General features: G+C 35.0%; 1 protein-coding gene across 1 annotated transcript; it reads left to right on the top strand.

Annotated features, from left to right (window-relative positions):
- Positions 1-8,286: 8,286 nt before the first annotated feature.
- Positions 8,287-12,091, top strand: LOC128210654 (dual specificity protein phosphatase 4-like). Its single transcript, XM_052915005.1, has 4 exons — positions 8,287-8,647; positions 8,837-8,970; positions 10,291-10,510; positions 11,480-12,091. Exons 1-4 carry the CDS (start codon positions 8,287-8,289, stop codon positions 11,824-11,826), a joined length of 1,062 nt encoding a protein of 353 aa, XP_052770965.1. The 3' UTR covers positions 11,827-12,091.
- The last annotated feature ends 2,278 nt before the right edge of the window (positions 12,092-14,369 follow it).

Here is a 14,369-nt window from a genome sequence, read left to right as displayed (position 1 = left end):
ATTTTATGACGACGACAGACAGGGATGCCTTATAAATGCCAAAAATGATAAAAAAAGTATCCATTTACGCTCATGTTTGTTGCTAAAAAAAGACCATCACCATAAGTCATGCCTAAAATATCCAGCCCTGATTTCTCGAGATTTATTTAGATTAACATACTTACGTAGCTTATTTCGTTTTGCAAAATTTTAACTTTAACCTAATTTGGATTAGCATGAAATTCGCCGGGTACGTCTAGGCGGGTACCCGGGAAAAAATAATACCCGGTACCGATTGGTGCTTTGTAAGTGTTTGACGTCAGCCTTGACGTGTTCTGCTTGTTGAAATGGATGGAAAGGCAAATTAAATCGAATCATAAAAATGTTTTGAGGAGCCCGAAACAGTAACCGACAATGCCTATCGTTCCCTTAGAATCGGTAATGTAAATTGATGAGTTTTTAATACAATCAACTAGTTATTAGTGTGTATTTCTAGTGTCAAGCTATTTAAATGAACCCGGTATTGGCTATCGAAGTTTTTACTTTGATTTGTAGTAGGTGCATAGTCAGCACAGTTTTATTTTCTACGTCATTATCTATGATTGTCTATTCCCCTCGGTTCTTGACCACGATATTTTTACAGGGTCAGACCCAGGATTTGACGTAAGAGGTGGCGCCCCTCCATTCGAACTGAAAATTATTTGTTTTAAAGTATTGGCAAGGGGTTTGGGGCTACTCCCCCCAAGAAAAATTCATCAATTTCTAGTCCGAAATGATGCATTTTGGGCGTAGTTTTTACGAGCGTTCGATCTAAATGCTATGTTATATTTCAGTTCATCGTAATACCTGCCAGATCACTAGTACATGTGCTCGTGGCAGGCAAAAAAACCCACTAGGACAACGACTTCATTTTATCCGGATAGGAGACCAAAAATGTTCTCTCAAATTGGTAAGATATAAGGCTTCGTCTGTTGGATATGTGACATTTGTTGATGTACAACCTCGTTTTCGAAATAAAGTGTTGAAACCCCGGTATGACGAAACTGACAACTCTTTGCTAATTAAGTTTGGCTTTAATCTGGAAACGAGCGCGACAGAAACACCAATAATACGATGTCTTTTACTACTGACACTAGTTAACCAAGTAAGCCTTTGTGGAAAAATAGACTGATCGTAATATACTGAAACTATTTATGGGTGCAGTCGACAGAATTGAACTAAATAAAATTAAAGTGACACTCTTATTCAATATCAAGACATACGCATGTATAACAAACATAAGATTTGACCGATAAACCTTTAACTACTTACTAAATAATGGATGTATTGATAATATTTATTACTAATAACAAGATTGTAACCGAGTATTTAATAGCTGAAAACGTACAAATATTAAATGATTGGTGAATGCTTAACGATTTACTGAGATCTTCTATAGTCTCATAAGGTAGATATACGTGTTTTATGCATATTTCTTTCAAATTAAACTCTGTTTCCTTCATAATAACCATTGTTTTCAACCTTTATTCATCCTTTTTGGAATATTATAACAATAATTAATTGTGATAAGTCTTATTTGGGAGTAAGAGTGCATCTTTAATGAACAGAACTTTTAAGAAAATGTCTTCGATTGGCATTGGCCTACACAAAACAATGCCAACACCAAGTATATGCTGCCTTTAACTGCTGCAACTAATTTAACACGTAAGTCTTCGTGGAAAAACAGACCGACAGTAATAATTATACTTCGTGAAACCATTTTTGGTGCAATCGTCAGAATTGATCTGGACGTAAAATTAATGAACAGAAGAAAATCCTCGTTTATTATTACGCCTACACAAAAATGCAAAAACCAGTAACGTAGTAGTCAGTGGAAGTAAACTAAATGTGGGTGAAACGCTCTCTTTATCGCGGGTACTACTTGTTTATAAGCGAATACTGAATACTCTCACAGATTGACCGTTTTGACAAAATAATGTATTGGAATAAGCCAAGATTTGCGTAAATATCAGTAATACAAGGCTGCTGACAAAAGATCCGATCACAGTTGTTGATATTTACGTTCAAAAATTTATGTTTTAAAGCTAAAAGCGTTACCAACGCGCAAGAAAAAAAATTAGATTTTTTTGCAGTTTTCTAAACTATTGAAATCTGTTCTACTGTGTGTTATTTTATATGACTGAATTGAAGGCATTTATTCTAAAACTAGTTGATTCACAGACAAACTAAAAAAGAATGTCAAAACTGTCAATCTGTGAGAGTGTAGCTTTATCTCTTGCAGCTTTAGGAATGACGTCACCATTACGTCATATGTACTTCCGTTGTGTGGAAAATTCTCAATAAAAATAAAATGTTCTTATGATTGATAGACATGTTTTCACATGCTCAATACACTGTAAATCATTATTCCTGAAACTTTTATACCTTAAGTATCTATTCTTGCTTGATTTATCATTTAGAGTAGAGATTAAAGCATAAACCGCTGCCCTATAGTTGAAAGGTCATTTTGGAAGATCTGTCATGGCGGACGGTGCAATTTTTAGAGTTTGCTTTTCAAGTGGAGTGATTTTTCTTAGGAATAACTTGACCCCCTTTTTTATTGGCTTAAAAGGTAATTTAAAGCTTGTACTTTAAGAATATATGTGGTTATCATAGCCTGCATTCGCTCGAAATGCCTTTAAATGTTGTCTAAAAATTATAATTTTACATTGAATTATATAGGGAATAATAATGGTGGTGTGTAACCTAAATTTAGCCTTTCTTGTTCGCCAAAGATATTGCTGTGTTGCGTTTGAAATTTGAATATTATTTCTCTAAAATATCCAGACGCCATGATATGGAGAAAATAAGTCGGTTAATTTTCCTATGTGCTTTCTATTTATGACAAGACTCAATCATGATTGCATTGCGTACGTGGAAAATTATGCAAAACTCCAAATTTGTTATCGTTCATAATTATATTAATTTTGCAGGAACATTTTACTGCGTTCGCTGCGCTTGCTTGTGATATATTCATAACATTCAAACGAGTGCCTGTCAAATATTGAAACCTTTGGGAAGACGTTACTTATGTTGTACAGAACTTGTATCTTTAGATACTCATTTTTTTAATAATTTATACCATTGATATATACTTTTTTTAAAAAGGCAAAATATGTTTAAACAATTAAAACCGATTTGGTGGGCGTATTGCGGATATAACGCAAATTGGATGCCTTATTTTAGATTTTGGAACCAAAACAGCATATAAGTAACCTTAAAGAATTGATAATGATATCATATTTGGGAACAACTGTGATGGATATCTTTGTTGTTATTTGCCATGGTATGATTGGATGTTGGTACAACTTGTTAGAAGTGCCGTGCACGGAAGGATATTTCGGCTGGCCTTATTATAAAGTAAGGAATGAATTGCGGGATTGATCATCATGTCATTATCGGGAGCTGGCCAAAGTGTGTGGAGTCCGAAGGTGTTGCGTTCATCGATTGATAAACGCAATTGCCGAAATGCAGTTCATTTAAGGAATGGAAGTTGAGGTGTAAATATAAGAAGAGTATAAATCTCAGTTTCATCATAGCTTTTGTCCAACAGTCTATACCATCGATTCATCGTAACCACCAATGAGACACAATTAGCAATTTTAACTTGAGTTTGCTAGAATTGAGTTCCTAAAATGAAGAGCAGAATACAATAAATGAAGAATTCAAATCTTCAAAATAGTAAACTTTATTATCTTGTCAACGTTTCGGCAATGCTGGCCTTCATCAGGGCGTAACAAACAAGAGGAAATAACGTCGACGTCAAAAACATTTAAAATGACGTCACCAGCGTTAAAGCGGCACTGTCACAGATTGAACATTTTGACAACTTTTTTTTATTTTTTGTCTTGGAACGAGCCAATTTTTGCGAAAATCCATGGAAACCAGTTATATAAGACTGCTGACAAAAAAAATAGATCGCTGATTTTTATATTTAAGTTCAAAAATTGATGTTTTATGCATTTTTCTTAAACCGTTAGTAACGGTTTAAGCCATAAAACATTAATTTTCGAATGGAAATATGAAAATCTACGATCTGATTTTTGTCAGCAATCTTATATCATTGCTTTACAGATATCTAAGCAAATATTTGACCTTTCCAAGACAAAAAATAAAAAAGTTGTAAAAATGGTATATCTTGAGAGTGCAGCTTTAAGATATCCTAGCGTAATAAATGTCATCACAGGATAATAGTTAAAACGATAAAAATGGTCGATGAGATCTCTTAAGGAAGGCGGACATGTCTATATACGGCATTCCATTAAAGCTTCACTCTCACTGATTGAAAGTGTTGACCTTTTTAAAAACAAAAAAAATCAGCTGATTTTCATACAGAATACGTACAGAATTCCACACATTAAATGAGTATTTCAAGTGACTGATACTCCATGTTTTATTGAATTTAATTGAGTATCAGCGTTAATATCTTAAAGTATTTGTAGAGGAAATCATGATCATCATATACTATCTTAAGATGCTACATAAAAATTAAATTAAAAAATGTTAATTTATTTTACAATTACTCACACAAAAATAGCAAGCCGAACGCCTTTTAACGTTTAAAGCGCTTTGATTTTATACCTACGACCAACAGTCGAGATACGTGCGGACCACTGGCACCGGATTTTCAAACTCAAACATTTTTTTATAAAATCAAAAAAAATCTTATAATTCCTCACTAAAAATTATAATACCGAATATGTAAAAAATAAAAATAATATTTTTTTTGATTTTTTAAAAAAATGTTTGAGTTTGAAAATCCAGTGCCAGTGGTGCGGACGATATTGTATTTAACTTCTCTTGCAGGTGAGTCCTTTGACCTGGCTAAAAATGTTGAGAAGGTGGATGAAGGTTATCTGACTAAGTTATTGGGATACGCATTTATTTGAGAGTCTTCTCTAGTCCGAAGCATCTATAATATATTAATTAAGTTATCGTGAATAATTGAATATGCTGTGTGTTATGAATACACACGTTTATTCATGAATGACGTAGGGAACAGAATACAATGTTACATTATAATATATTCTGGACGGAAGCATCATTATCCATAGCCGACTTATGGAATTGCCATGAAACTAAGATCTATAAGTATGGGTTTGAGTGTTCTATCACCTGTTCTTTTCAAATGGTTTATATGAAGTTGGATTCAACAATAAACAATAGATATTCTTGAATTTTATTTATGACAAGCTTAATTATATACCATAATCTTTCTTATTATATTGATTTGTTTTCATTGACTCAATTGAATTTGAATTAAATTTTAATTTTGATGGTGATTTCAAATTTAATTTTGATTTCTATTTCTATTTTTATAATTTTGTCTTAATTTTTATATTCGTCTCAGATTTAAAAAAAATGTTATGTCGATCTGCCGATGGCAGATTCCGATATACGGTTATAGAAATCTGCTATAGAAATCTGCGGGCCTAGCGACCTTAAGCTTAAAAATGCTATATATTTTTTAGTCAGCCTTCTTTATATACACCTTTGTATTTTGATTATATCGAATGTCCGTTATCTCAAAGTTTTTACCAAAATCCAAACGACTTCGACTTCGCGAGTTTTGACCGATTGTAACTTTGAAACAACAACATATTTTATGATGTTCTAAAATTTTAAGATGGTTAATTGCATAATGTTTTTTTTTCAAAAACTTATCCAAATTGAAATAGCCAATGGTTATTCAAACTTAAGAGTATAGTTCGTGTTTTTGTTGTTGTTGTTTCTTCCCTTCAGCTGTAAAGTTGTGCATGTCTTTAGAAAGCTAATCGTAAAATGTTTTCCCACTCCATATATTTTACCTGTAAATTTAAATAGAAGTGGCTGTTTACATTAAGATTTTTTCCTTTTGCTTTTCTTCTGTTTTTTTTTTCACCTGTATTGAATTTCCTATTTATACTATATAAACATTGCCATATTAAGTAAATTCGATTGTAGTATACTATACGTATACTGTTTTGTGCAGATGCATTGTTTATGGGGCCGCATAAAGTGGCCCGAGATATTCAAAACAATGCATTTGACTTGTTATTTATACTACAGTCGAACCCCGTTGGCTCGAACTCCCAGGGACCAGAAAATTCGAGCCAAGCGGGATTGTTTACCTTCAGTATAAAGAAATCGGTCCTCTAAATCAAGTTTGAGCCAACGAGAATTCGAGCCAAGCGAGTTCGAGCCAACGAGAATTCGAGCCAAGCGAGTTCGAGCCAACGGGTTTCGACTGTAAGTCTTTATTAACATTGCCATTTTACGTAAATGATATTGTAATGCACTATATAATAAGTATACTACTTTACGTGTGTAGATGCGTTGCTTATGTTGCCGCATGAAGTGGCCTGTGAGATTCAACAATGTGTTATTGACTTGACAGAATCAATCGAGCACAGGAATGTCCAGGGAAAGGCACCTTTTAGTTCTCCGATGCAAAAGTGTTAACATTGTTTCTCGCAACATTGGCTCAATGACGTCAATGCATTACGCATGTTTAACCTTCCTCAACCCAGCCTAACCTGTAAATGACATTTGATATGTACAGTTCAAGGTTATCAGAAATTATGTAATGTTTATTTTGTTTTGATATTTATTCTATGTAAAATGCTGGTCTCCGTTTCTCCGTTTAAAGCTGCACTCTCATAGATTTAACGTTTTGACAACTTTTTTTTTTCATTTTTTTTTGTCTTGGAACGAGCCAATTTATTCGTAAATGCATGGAAACCAGTGATATAAGACTGTTGACAAAAAATCACATATTTAAGTTAAAAAAAAAATATGTTTTATGCATTTTTCATTAAACCGTTAGTAACGGTTTAAGACATAAAACATTAATTTTCGATCAGAAATATGAAAATCTGCGATCTGATCTTTTGTCAGCAGTCATATATCACTAGGTTGCAGATATTTACACAAAAATTGGCTCATTCCAAGACAAACAAATAAAAAAAGTTGTCAAAACGGTAAATCTGTGAGCGTGCGGCTTTAATACGATAACTTAATATTCATTTGCCTTGTGATATGGTTTTAACTTATATATTCCTTATAAGATCCATCCTATGTGCTATTACCATATGTCTTATAGTTGGCTTTGCTCAAATGTACTTATATGTCACAAGAAACTTTGTAGTTTCCGTGAATAAAATTATGTTATGTTCTGTTCTGTTCTTAAAAAGTTTAAGAATCCTCTAGTGGTATTGGTGTCCGTATTTCATCCGATAGGTTGTGGATTCGATCCCATCCAGGGTCACTTTCTCACGGCCCCTCAAAATGGCCACCAGTACAGGTTTCTACCCAGGAAACAGATTCTCGAGAGTGATTCTTCAAGTTATCAGCTTTTGCAATCGAGCTAAAGGAATTAGTATAAACTAAACTAAAATGATATCTTAGTCGTAAATATCGCGCGGAGAGTAAAATTAAGAGCAGAATTAAATAAATGACCTTATGATATATATTTTTTTTTAAATAACACCTAAAAAAACTAGGATACGCCTGAATTTTGCAATCTTTACGGGGCCTTAAATAGTTCCATGCAAAACAGTTCTGTCTATTGATTTATTCATCAGAAATAACCAAAAACGGGCTGAAACCAAACCAATAACAACTGTACAGTTTCGGTCAACAGCATTTTAATGATATAAAAACATACTTTATACCCATGATAAACCATATTCCCAGAATCCCAGAAAGTAAAATTGGTTTACGTTTACCGCAACGTTTGCAAATCATGTGGTGCTTGCAAACCATTGCCATTCAGTTTATGACTGGTCTGTCTCTCTCGATATGTTCTCCTGAAGTTCCTGAAACGACTTGTATTACTCGCAATACTATATTTCTAAGACAATTTCTCTGGTAAAGGCGGCTGTTGTATTGATCCGAGAATTGTGGTTTCGCCGTTACTAGCCAATGAGAATGTAGTATTATCGAACACTGTATTTCCTAAAAGGGGAATGGCATTGGGAATGTTTTGTCGGCTTTATAGGTCTTGGACTCTCAGAAACTCGCTGACATTGTACAAGGAAACTTCGTTTTTAGCTCTTAGTTATTTGCTAATGTAAATAGGAATATCTCTATATTGTTACTTAATTTTGATAGACTAGAAAGTATTGCACAAACGAATTATATCTTATTTATCCAATACAGACAAAGGGAATTGCTAGTTGTTAGGAAAACTAAATTAATGCTAGATATATCAGAATTAAAATAAGATTTGACTAACAACGTGTCGAGGAAATATCAGTTTTGACAGAAAGACTTTGTGCGCTTACAATCATGAAGGACGAGTTTGTCAGCCCAGCCCACCTTGCGCGACATCTGGAGGGGAGGGAGGTCGCGACCACATTACTGCTTCTTGATTGCCGGCCACAAGCCGCCTTCAACCAAGGTCACATCCGGAGCGCAGTTAACACATTCTGTCCGTCCATCCTACGGCGCCGCGGGTCCGCCAAGGGCTATGTACGGCTTGAAACGGTGTTGGCCCCGGACATGAAATGGCGGGTGCGCGCCGGGGAATTTTCCTCTGTGATTTTGTACGACGACGGATCCATGGCGCGGGAGACCTCGGACCTCACCCTGATTCTTCATGGACTTCATAAACATGCGTATGGGTTGCAGTCTGTCACCGTCCTTAGAGGTAAGCTTTTTCCGTATTAATTTTAGATGCGCTGAGTTTGGATGCCATTGTTTGTATTTGGCTCTTTTTGAATAAACGTCGCTTCCAAATCATCATCAGCAGCAGCATCATTATCACCACCACCACCACCACCATCATAACCAACACCATCATTGTCATCATAATTATATATGTGTATTCTTATTTTAGGTGGTTACCCGACATTCCGTTCCAAATTTCCCGAACTATGCGACAGAAGTGTTCGCACCGTGAAGCCGGTTCCAGTCGCTCAATGCGGACAACCGTCCCCTATACAACTATCTCGTCCAGCCATCGATACGCAGGTATGTTGCGGCCATATCGTATGATAATTATTAAACAGATAGAAAATATTTTTAATTTAGCTTAGTTAAAACGTTGGAAGGGCTATACATTTTTATGAAGTAATGCTTTTAAATTGTGATATCAATTTTAGGAAAATAGTATTTATTATATTTAATTTAATTGGACAGTATGCATAAATATACATACGTTTAACACATCGCTTCATGCAAGTAAGGACCGACAAAATTAACCAGGGCTGGTATTCAATATTGGTCTTAATTGGGTCTTAGAACGGTGTAGCTAATCGGATTACTTGTGATTAATAACTGACTATACGGCGAATGAAGTCAATGTAGTATGACCACAAGATTGTCTTAAGCTGTATAATGACTACCACACCTGATCCTGGCCTTACTGCATGGGTGTTTGACACAGCGACTACAATGGATATATCAGTTTCCGTAGGCGATGTGCACGTTTTCGGTCATATATGAGTCAAGTTTGGCGATGGTTGCCTATATCCAAACATTTGAAGCAGACATACCTGCTTACTTGTCCTAAGCATATTAACCGAAATACTAGAATATACTTTTGTTTTCCAAACCCCATTAATTTTCGAAGAGGGAAACGTCCAAACTGTAATTATTTACGTCCCCTCCTATATAGTCCTTTCCTAGAACAATCCTCATATATCGATACAGGCATTATCACAGGAGATTTTCGCTTGTAAATGGACCAGTTGTAAATACGAAGCTCGCTTTCCCTAAAATAAATCGTTAATAAAAGGCGCAGTCATCATTAGAGTTGGTTTCTTTTATTTATTTACAATTTACTGCTGAGCTAGGGGATTTGTCTACCATTTTCCATTAAAGTATTTAGCTATATAATTTATTCGTCCGTTTTCTATTTCTTGGAAATGGTATGTCTGAAGTAAGACAACGACGGCGCAAGAATACAGATGTATATCAAGATATCAATCTAACCTATATTGACACTGTAGACTTCGTCCGTGCCTCTCAATTGATTGCATTTATACCGCTTGATTTTTTTCTCTTTTTTCTGTCTGTCTTTCTGCCTGCTTGCCTATCCGTCTAACTATGTTGGTCTGTCTGTCTGTCTGTCTGTCTGTCTGCTTACCTGTCATCCTTTCTGTCATCCTGTCCGTCTGTATGTATGTCTTTCTTTCTGCCTACTTGCCTTGTTGTTTCTTTTCAAACGTACAATCAAGGGTCATTCAAAATAACGAAGCAACTGGTAAACGATTAGTTCAAGGAATATTATGTACATTTAAAGTTGATTCTTAATTGATAACGTTAAATAAATGTTCACTCTTTTTCCAGCTAATGCCGAGCGAACTCCTGTCACACTTATACATCGGAGAAGAAAAACACATACTCCATCCCGACATCCTTCACCGGATAGGTATAACTGCCATCTTGAATGTGTCAACTTCCTGTTTGGACCAACCGCCTTCTGGTTTCCGTTATAAGTCGATTCCTATTCGTGACAACTCTACCGAAAATATATCAACATGGTTCAACGAAACATTGCAATACATAGGTAAGAGCACATTATATATATTGATTACAGTTGCCTGAATGTTCGAAGTTTTATACCTCGAAATGCTAATTCCAATTGCATATACATGTATATATAAACAGTGTTATGATAATTATGATGATTAAATAGAAAAACAAAACCCCCACAGAATAGAGCAAGTACACATATGTTTAATCATGATACAATTAATGGCAAACCAGACCTACTAGCTGCACCTGAGACCAGACTTGAAGCAACTGTGATCATCTTGTTAACATATGAGAACCATCTGTTCAAATATCGACCACATCATTTTCATTGTTTAAATGTATACTATAGAATTATGCTGACAAATTAGTCTGTATTTACATGTATTTGCATTAATTATGTATGTATGAATATTTAGTGTTCTGACTTCTGCCTCCGGCATTGGGATTACTGAACAGATTCATATTTAATGATTTAGGAGAGCTTTGACACCCTAAGGCCAATAAACAGATTGCAAAAGCGCTTAATTTTGTTACGTAACGAAAACAATCACAAAATTTCCATTAAATAATTAAATGGGTAAAATAAAGGCGTTTATGTGGCATTTCGTGCTGAACACTAAGAAAAGTAGCATTTATTTTCGGTCATCTAAACTATACAGTACGTACAAGCCGGGCTGCGCTGGGCCTACTGACTTTATCGGTTAGGATACCAACAATAAACACTAAACATTGTATATTTGTTAAAATATTTAATATTTTTTTTTGTATTACTAGCCTGCATCGTTCGGAATGCTTTGAATAAGATGATACGAGCACTTAATATTCATAGTTATATGTCCATGCAAGTGCATGATTTTTCTGCGTTAATAACTGAAATAAAGAACAGCAAAAGGGTAAATTCGCAAGAAACACAGACGAAAAAATGTATAATTAAGTTGCTTTTCAAATTCTATATCACCAATGCATAAGATCACTCACGACACTATTTTTTATTTAACAGAGGATACGAGGCGAGAAGGTGGAAAAGTGTTGGTCCACTGCAAAGCGGGTGTTTCTAGGTCTGCAACGATCTGCATCGCCTATCTGATGGTCCACAGCTCTCTATCGCTGGACAAGGCGTTCGATTTCGTCCAGGCCAGGCGTACAATTATTGCCCCTAACATGAATTTTATGCAACAACTCTGGGAATTCGAGCGCGTGCTTCTTATGACGAGCATGCGCAGTTCCGCTCTGACGTCATCACATCATGTGACTTCTCTGTCATGCGCATACATGTCAGAAATGTCGCCATCTTTGAAAAGGAGTGCAAGCTTTGAATTCAACGAAGAATGCGCGTTTACACAGTAAAACGGGGTATCATTAACGCAGGAAAGTGTTTGGTAATGCTTGCAATAAAGGCGGCGCTAACCTCTCAGCGGTGTAGTCATTGCATAGATTAATTAAAAGTTAATTTAAAGAACTGGTTTTAGCTCCTGTCTATGCACACGCACATATTAACAGTATTCAGGTGTCTGATATTGAATAGATGAATGCACAAATTGGAATTTGCATATATGCGATTTCGTATGTTAGATAATTCGAAATGACGTTAGATTGCAGAAACGGACATGGATGTTTTGACGTAGACTAGATATGAAATATACCCATTGTACGTGTATATAGAACAGAACAACAACTATACAATGACCTTGGTATGCGATATTGCACATCAGGCATATATAATAACATACCATAGTGTAGTTTACAGTTGATAGCACTGACACGTCGTGAAAGTGACCATGTTTTATAAAGAATTTTAAGAAGCTACTAACGTCATCGCCATCGGTGTCATTGATATGAATGACTTTGTTTCTGACCTTCAAAGAACAATTGGTACCAATCATTTTTTTATATTCAATGGTGCTAGACTGTAGATATTTGTTTACAGTTTTCTTATCAAAAAACAATGCCAACATTACAAAGATGTTTTTGTGTAATTGAGTCGAACATATATGACTTTAGTAATAGAACATTGTGAATGTACTTATCTCTAGAAATATAGAAATGTAGAGTTATTTTAAACAATTTGTATTACTTTTCTATAAATATGATTATGATGTGTGATATAATTACTATTTATGTTTTTGTACGTAACATATAAGGCAATACTTGTCATATTAATAGATGTTTGTTTATAGTAAAGCATGATACATTTTAAAGATATTTCATATTGAGGGTACATATTTGTTGTTTATAACAAATTGTTGTTGTTAACAAATGTATGTATTTATTATGATGTGATGGTCGGTGAATAAATTCAGTATTAAATCAAGACTTTGTTAACAGTGTTCCTGTCCCTTTTCCAAATCAGAAACCTTTTACCAACGGCCAAAAAGTGGTGTTCCCTGTATACCATTCTATAAACCTCCTATAGAAAACAACAAAATCAATACTTTTCAATAGTATTATTTTGGAAGTCTCAGAGAAGCACTTGCGAAACCGATGAACGCATACAGCATGGACTTACAACATGAGTAAAGTATGTCTAGATAACAACATGCTTGACAAAAAAATAATGGAGCCTACAGACGTGGTCGACTGGCCGAGAAAAAAACTGAGATAAAACCCTCCTTCTGGGGAAAACTCAGAAACCTCTGTCCGTTTGGCATCAGATTTACAGGATTTGTCTGGTACCACTAGATGTCGGGCCTCATCACCCATAAGCTCCCTAACAATGATGTATAGAAAATATATCATTTACATGATTCATGTATAAATACTATCTATCGAGTTATACAAGTGAATATTACATCGCTATGTTCTTTGAAGACAAGAAAATACAAATAGATCATTCATATGATGAACTTGCGTAATAACAGAAAACTTTAACAATAAACATTTGCTAATAAAAAAATAACAATCAATTGAATCGATGTGAACGTATCGGTTCCCAAAAGCTGAATGCATTTACATTCATATGCGCACGAAATACTCGTGCGTATGAATCACTCATGCTTATTAAACGCCACCTGGCGGTTATTCAATTATAAACAAGGGAAAATAATTTCCTTCTAATTCGTTTCACACAAACGTAAAAATTTATATTTGTTAGGGTTACATCTTGTCCAAAAAAGGTAAGGTAGGTTGGTTTTTTAGTAGGCTTGATGTAAAAACGTTATTGTCATTATTTTGGAATGGCGTTAAAGTAATCTCTGGTATACAGCTTTAAAGGTTTTTTAAACAAACATATTAAAACACAGACTAACAATAACAACAAGAAAGAATAACCGACGGACTTTAAAAACGGTACTGTCTGCGCCGATAACATAGGTATGGTCGGGTATCCAGAACCAGAAGTGTTTTTATTTGCCTAAGGACGACTGTTATGCCCTGCACTTCCCACAGTGAATATGCCAACTGACATTACGTCGTATTAAACACATTGTTGATGGATAGTTCGGACATGTATTCAGCCGGACATGAATGTTATCACTTTTGACTTTTTCTCAAGCATGACTTTTGGTTCAAAATATGCAAGTGATGACTCTACATTTTTTTTATCATAATGATTAAGACATATAATACCAGTTGCAATATCTTCATTCAGTTATTTGATGCGGCGTTTTTGTTATAAAGAAATGTTAACCAGACGGCTATAACGATACTTTACAAAATTATCCGCTGCCTTTTCATTTAGACTTGTCGCTGGTCTGACGCAGTGGTCATTTCCGTTTGTCAAAGGAAAGAGAAAATCACTACATATTCACCCGCATAGCTATCGAACAATTTTAACGAGAGGAAATGGGTAAAAGTTTGTGGTTATTACTGAAATAGCCGGTTTATTCTAGACGACAACACAAATTAAGCCATAATGCAGCCATTAAAGGGCGCGGGAACATGTCTACCAAACT

Source organism: Mya arenaria, chromosome 12, assembly GCF_026914265.1.
Source record: "Mya arenaria isolate MELC-2E11 chromosome 12, ASM2691426v1".
Classification (NCBI taxonomy): domain Eukaryota; kingdom Metazoa; phylum Mollusca; class Bivalvia; order Myida; family Myidae; genus Mya; species Mya arenaria.
The sequence above is the reverse complement of the archived record's forward strand: the minus strand, read 5'-3'. Positions and strand labels throughout refer to the sequence as shown.

Bases quoted from the DNA above. Each gene is read 5' to 3' on its own strand.
- LOC128210654 (XM_052915005.1), top strand. From the start codon at position 8,287: ATGAAGGACGAGTTTGTCAGCCCAGCCCACCTTGCGCGACATCTGGAG. The intron at 8,971-10,290 runs GTATGTTGCGGC...CTCTTTTTCCAG, and splicing joins GTCCAGCCATCGATACGCAG to CTAATGCCGAGCGAACTCCT. The intron at 10,511-11,479 runs GTAAGAGCACAT...TTTATTTAACAG, and splicing joins CGAAACATTGCAATACATAG to AGGATACGAGGCGAGAAGGT.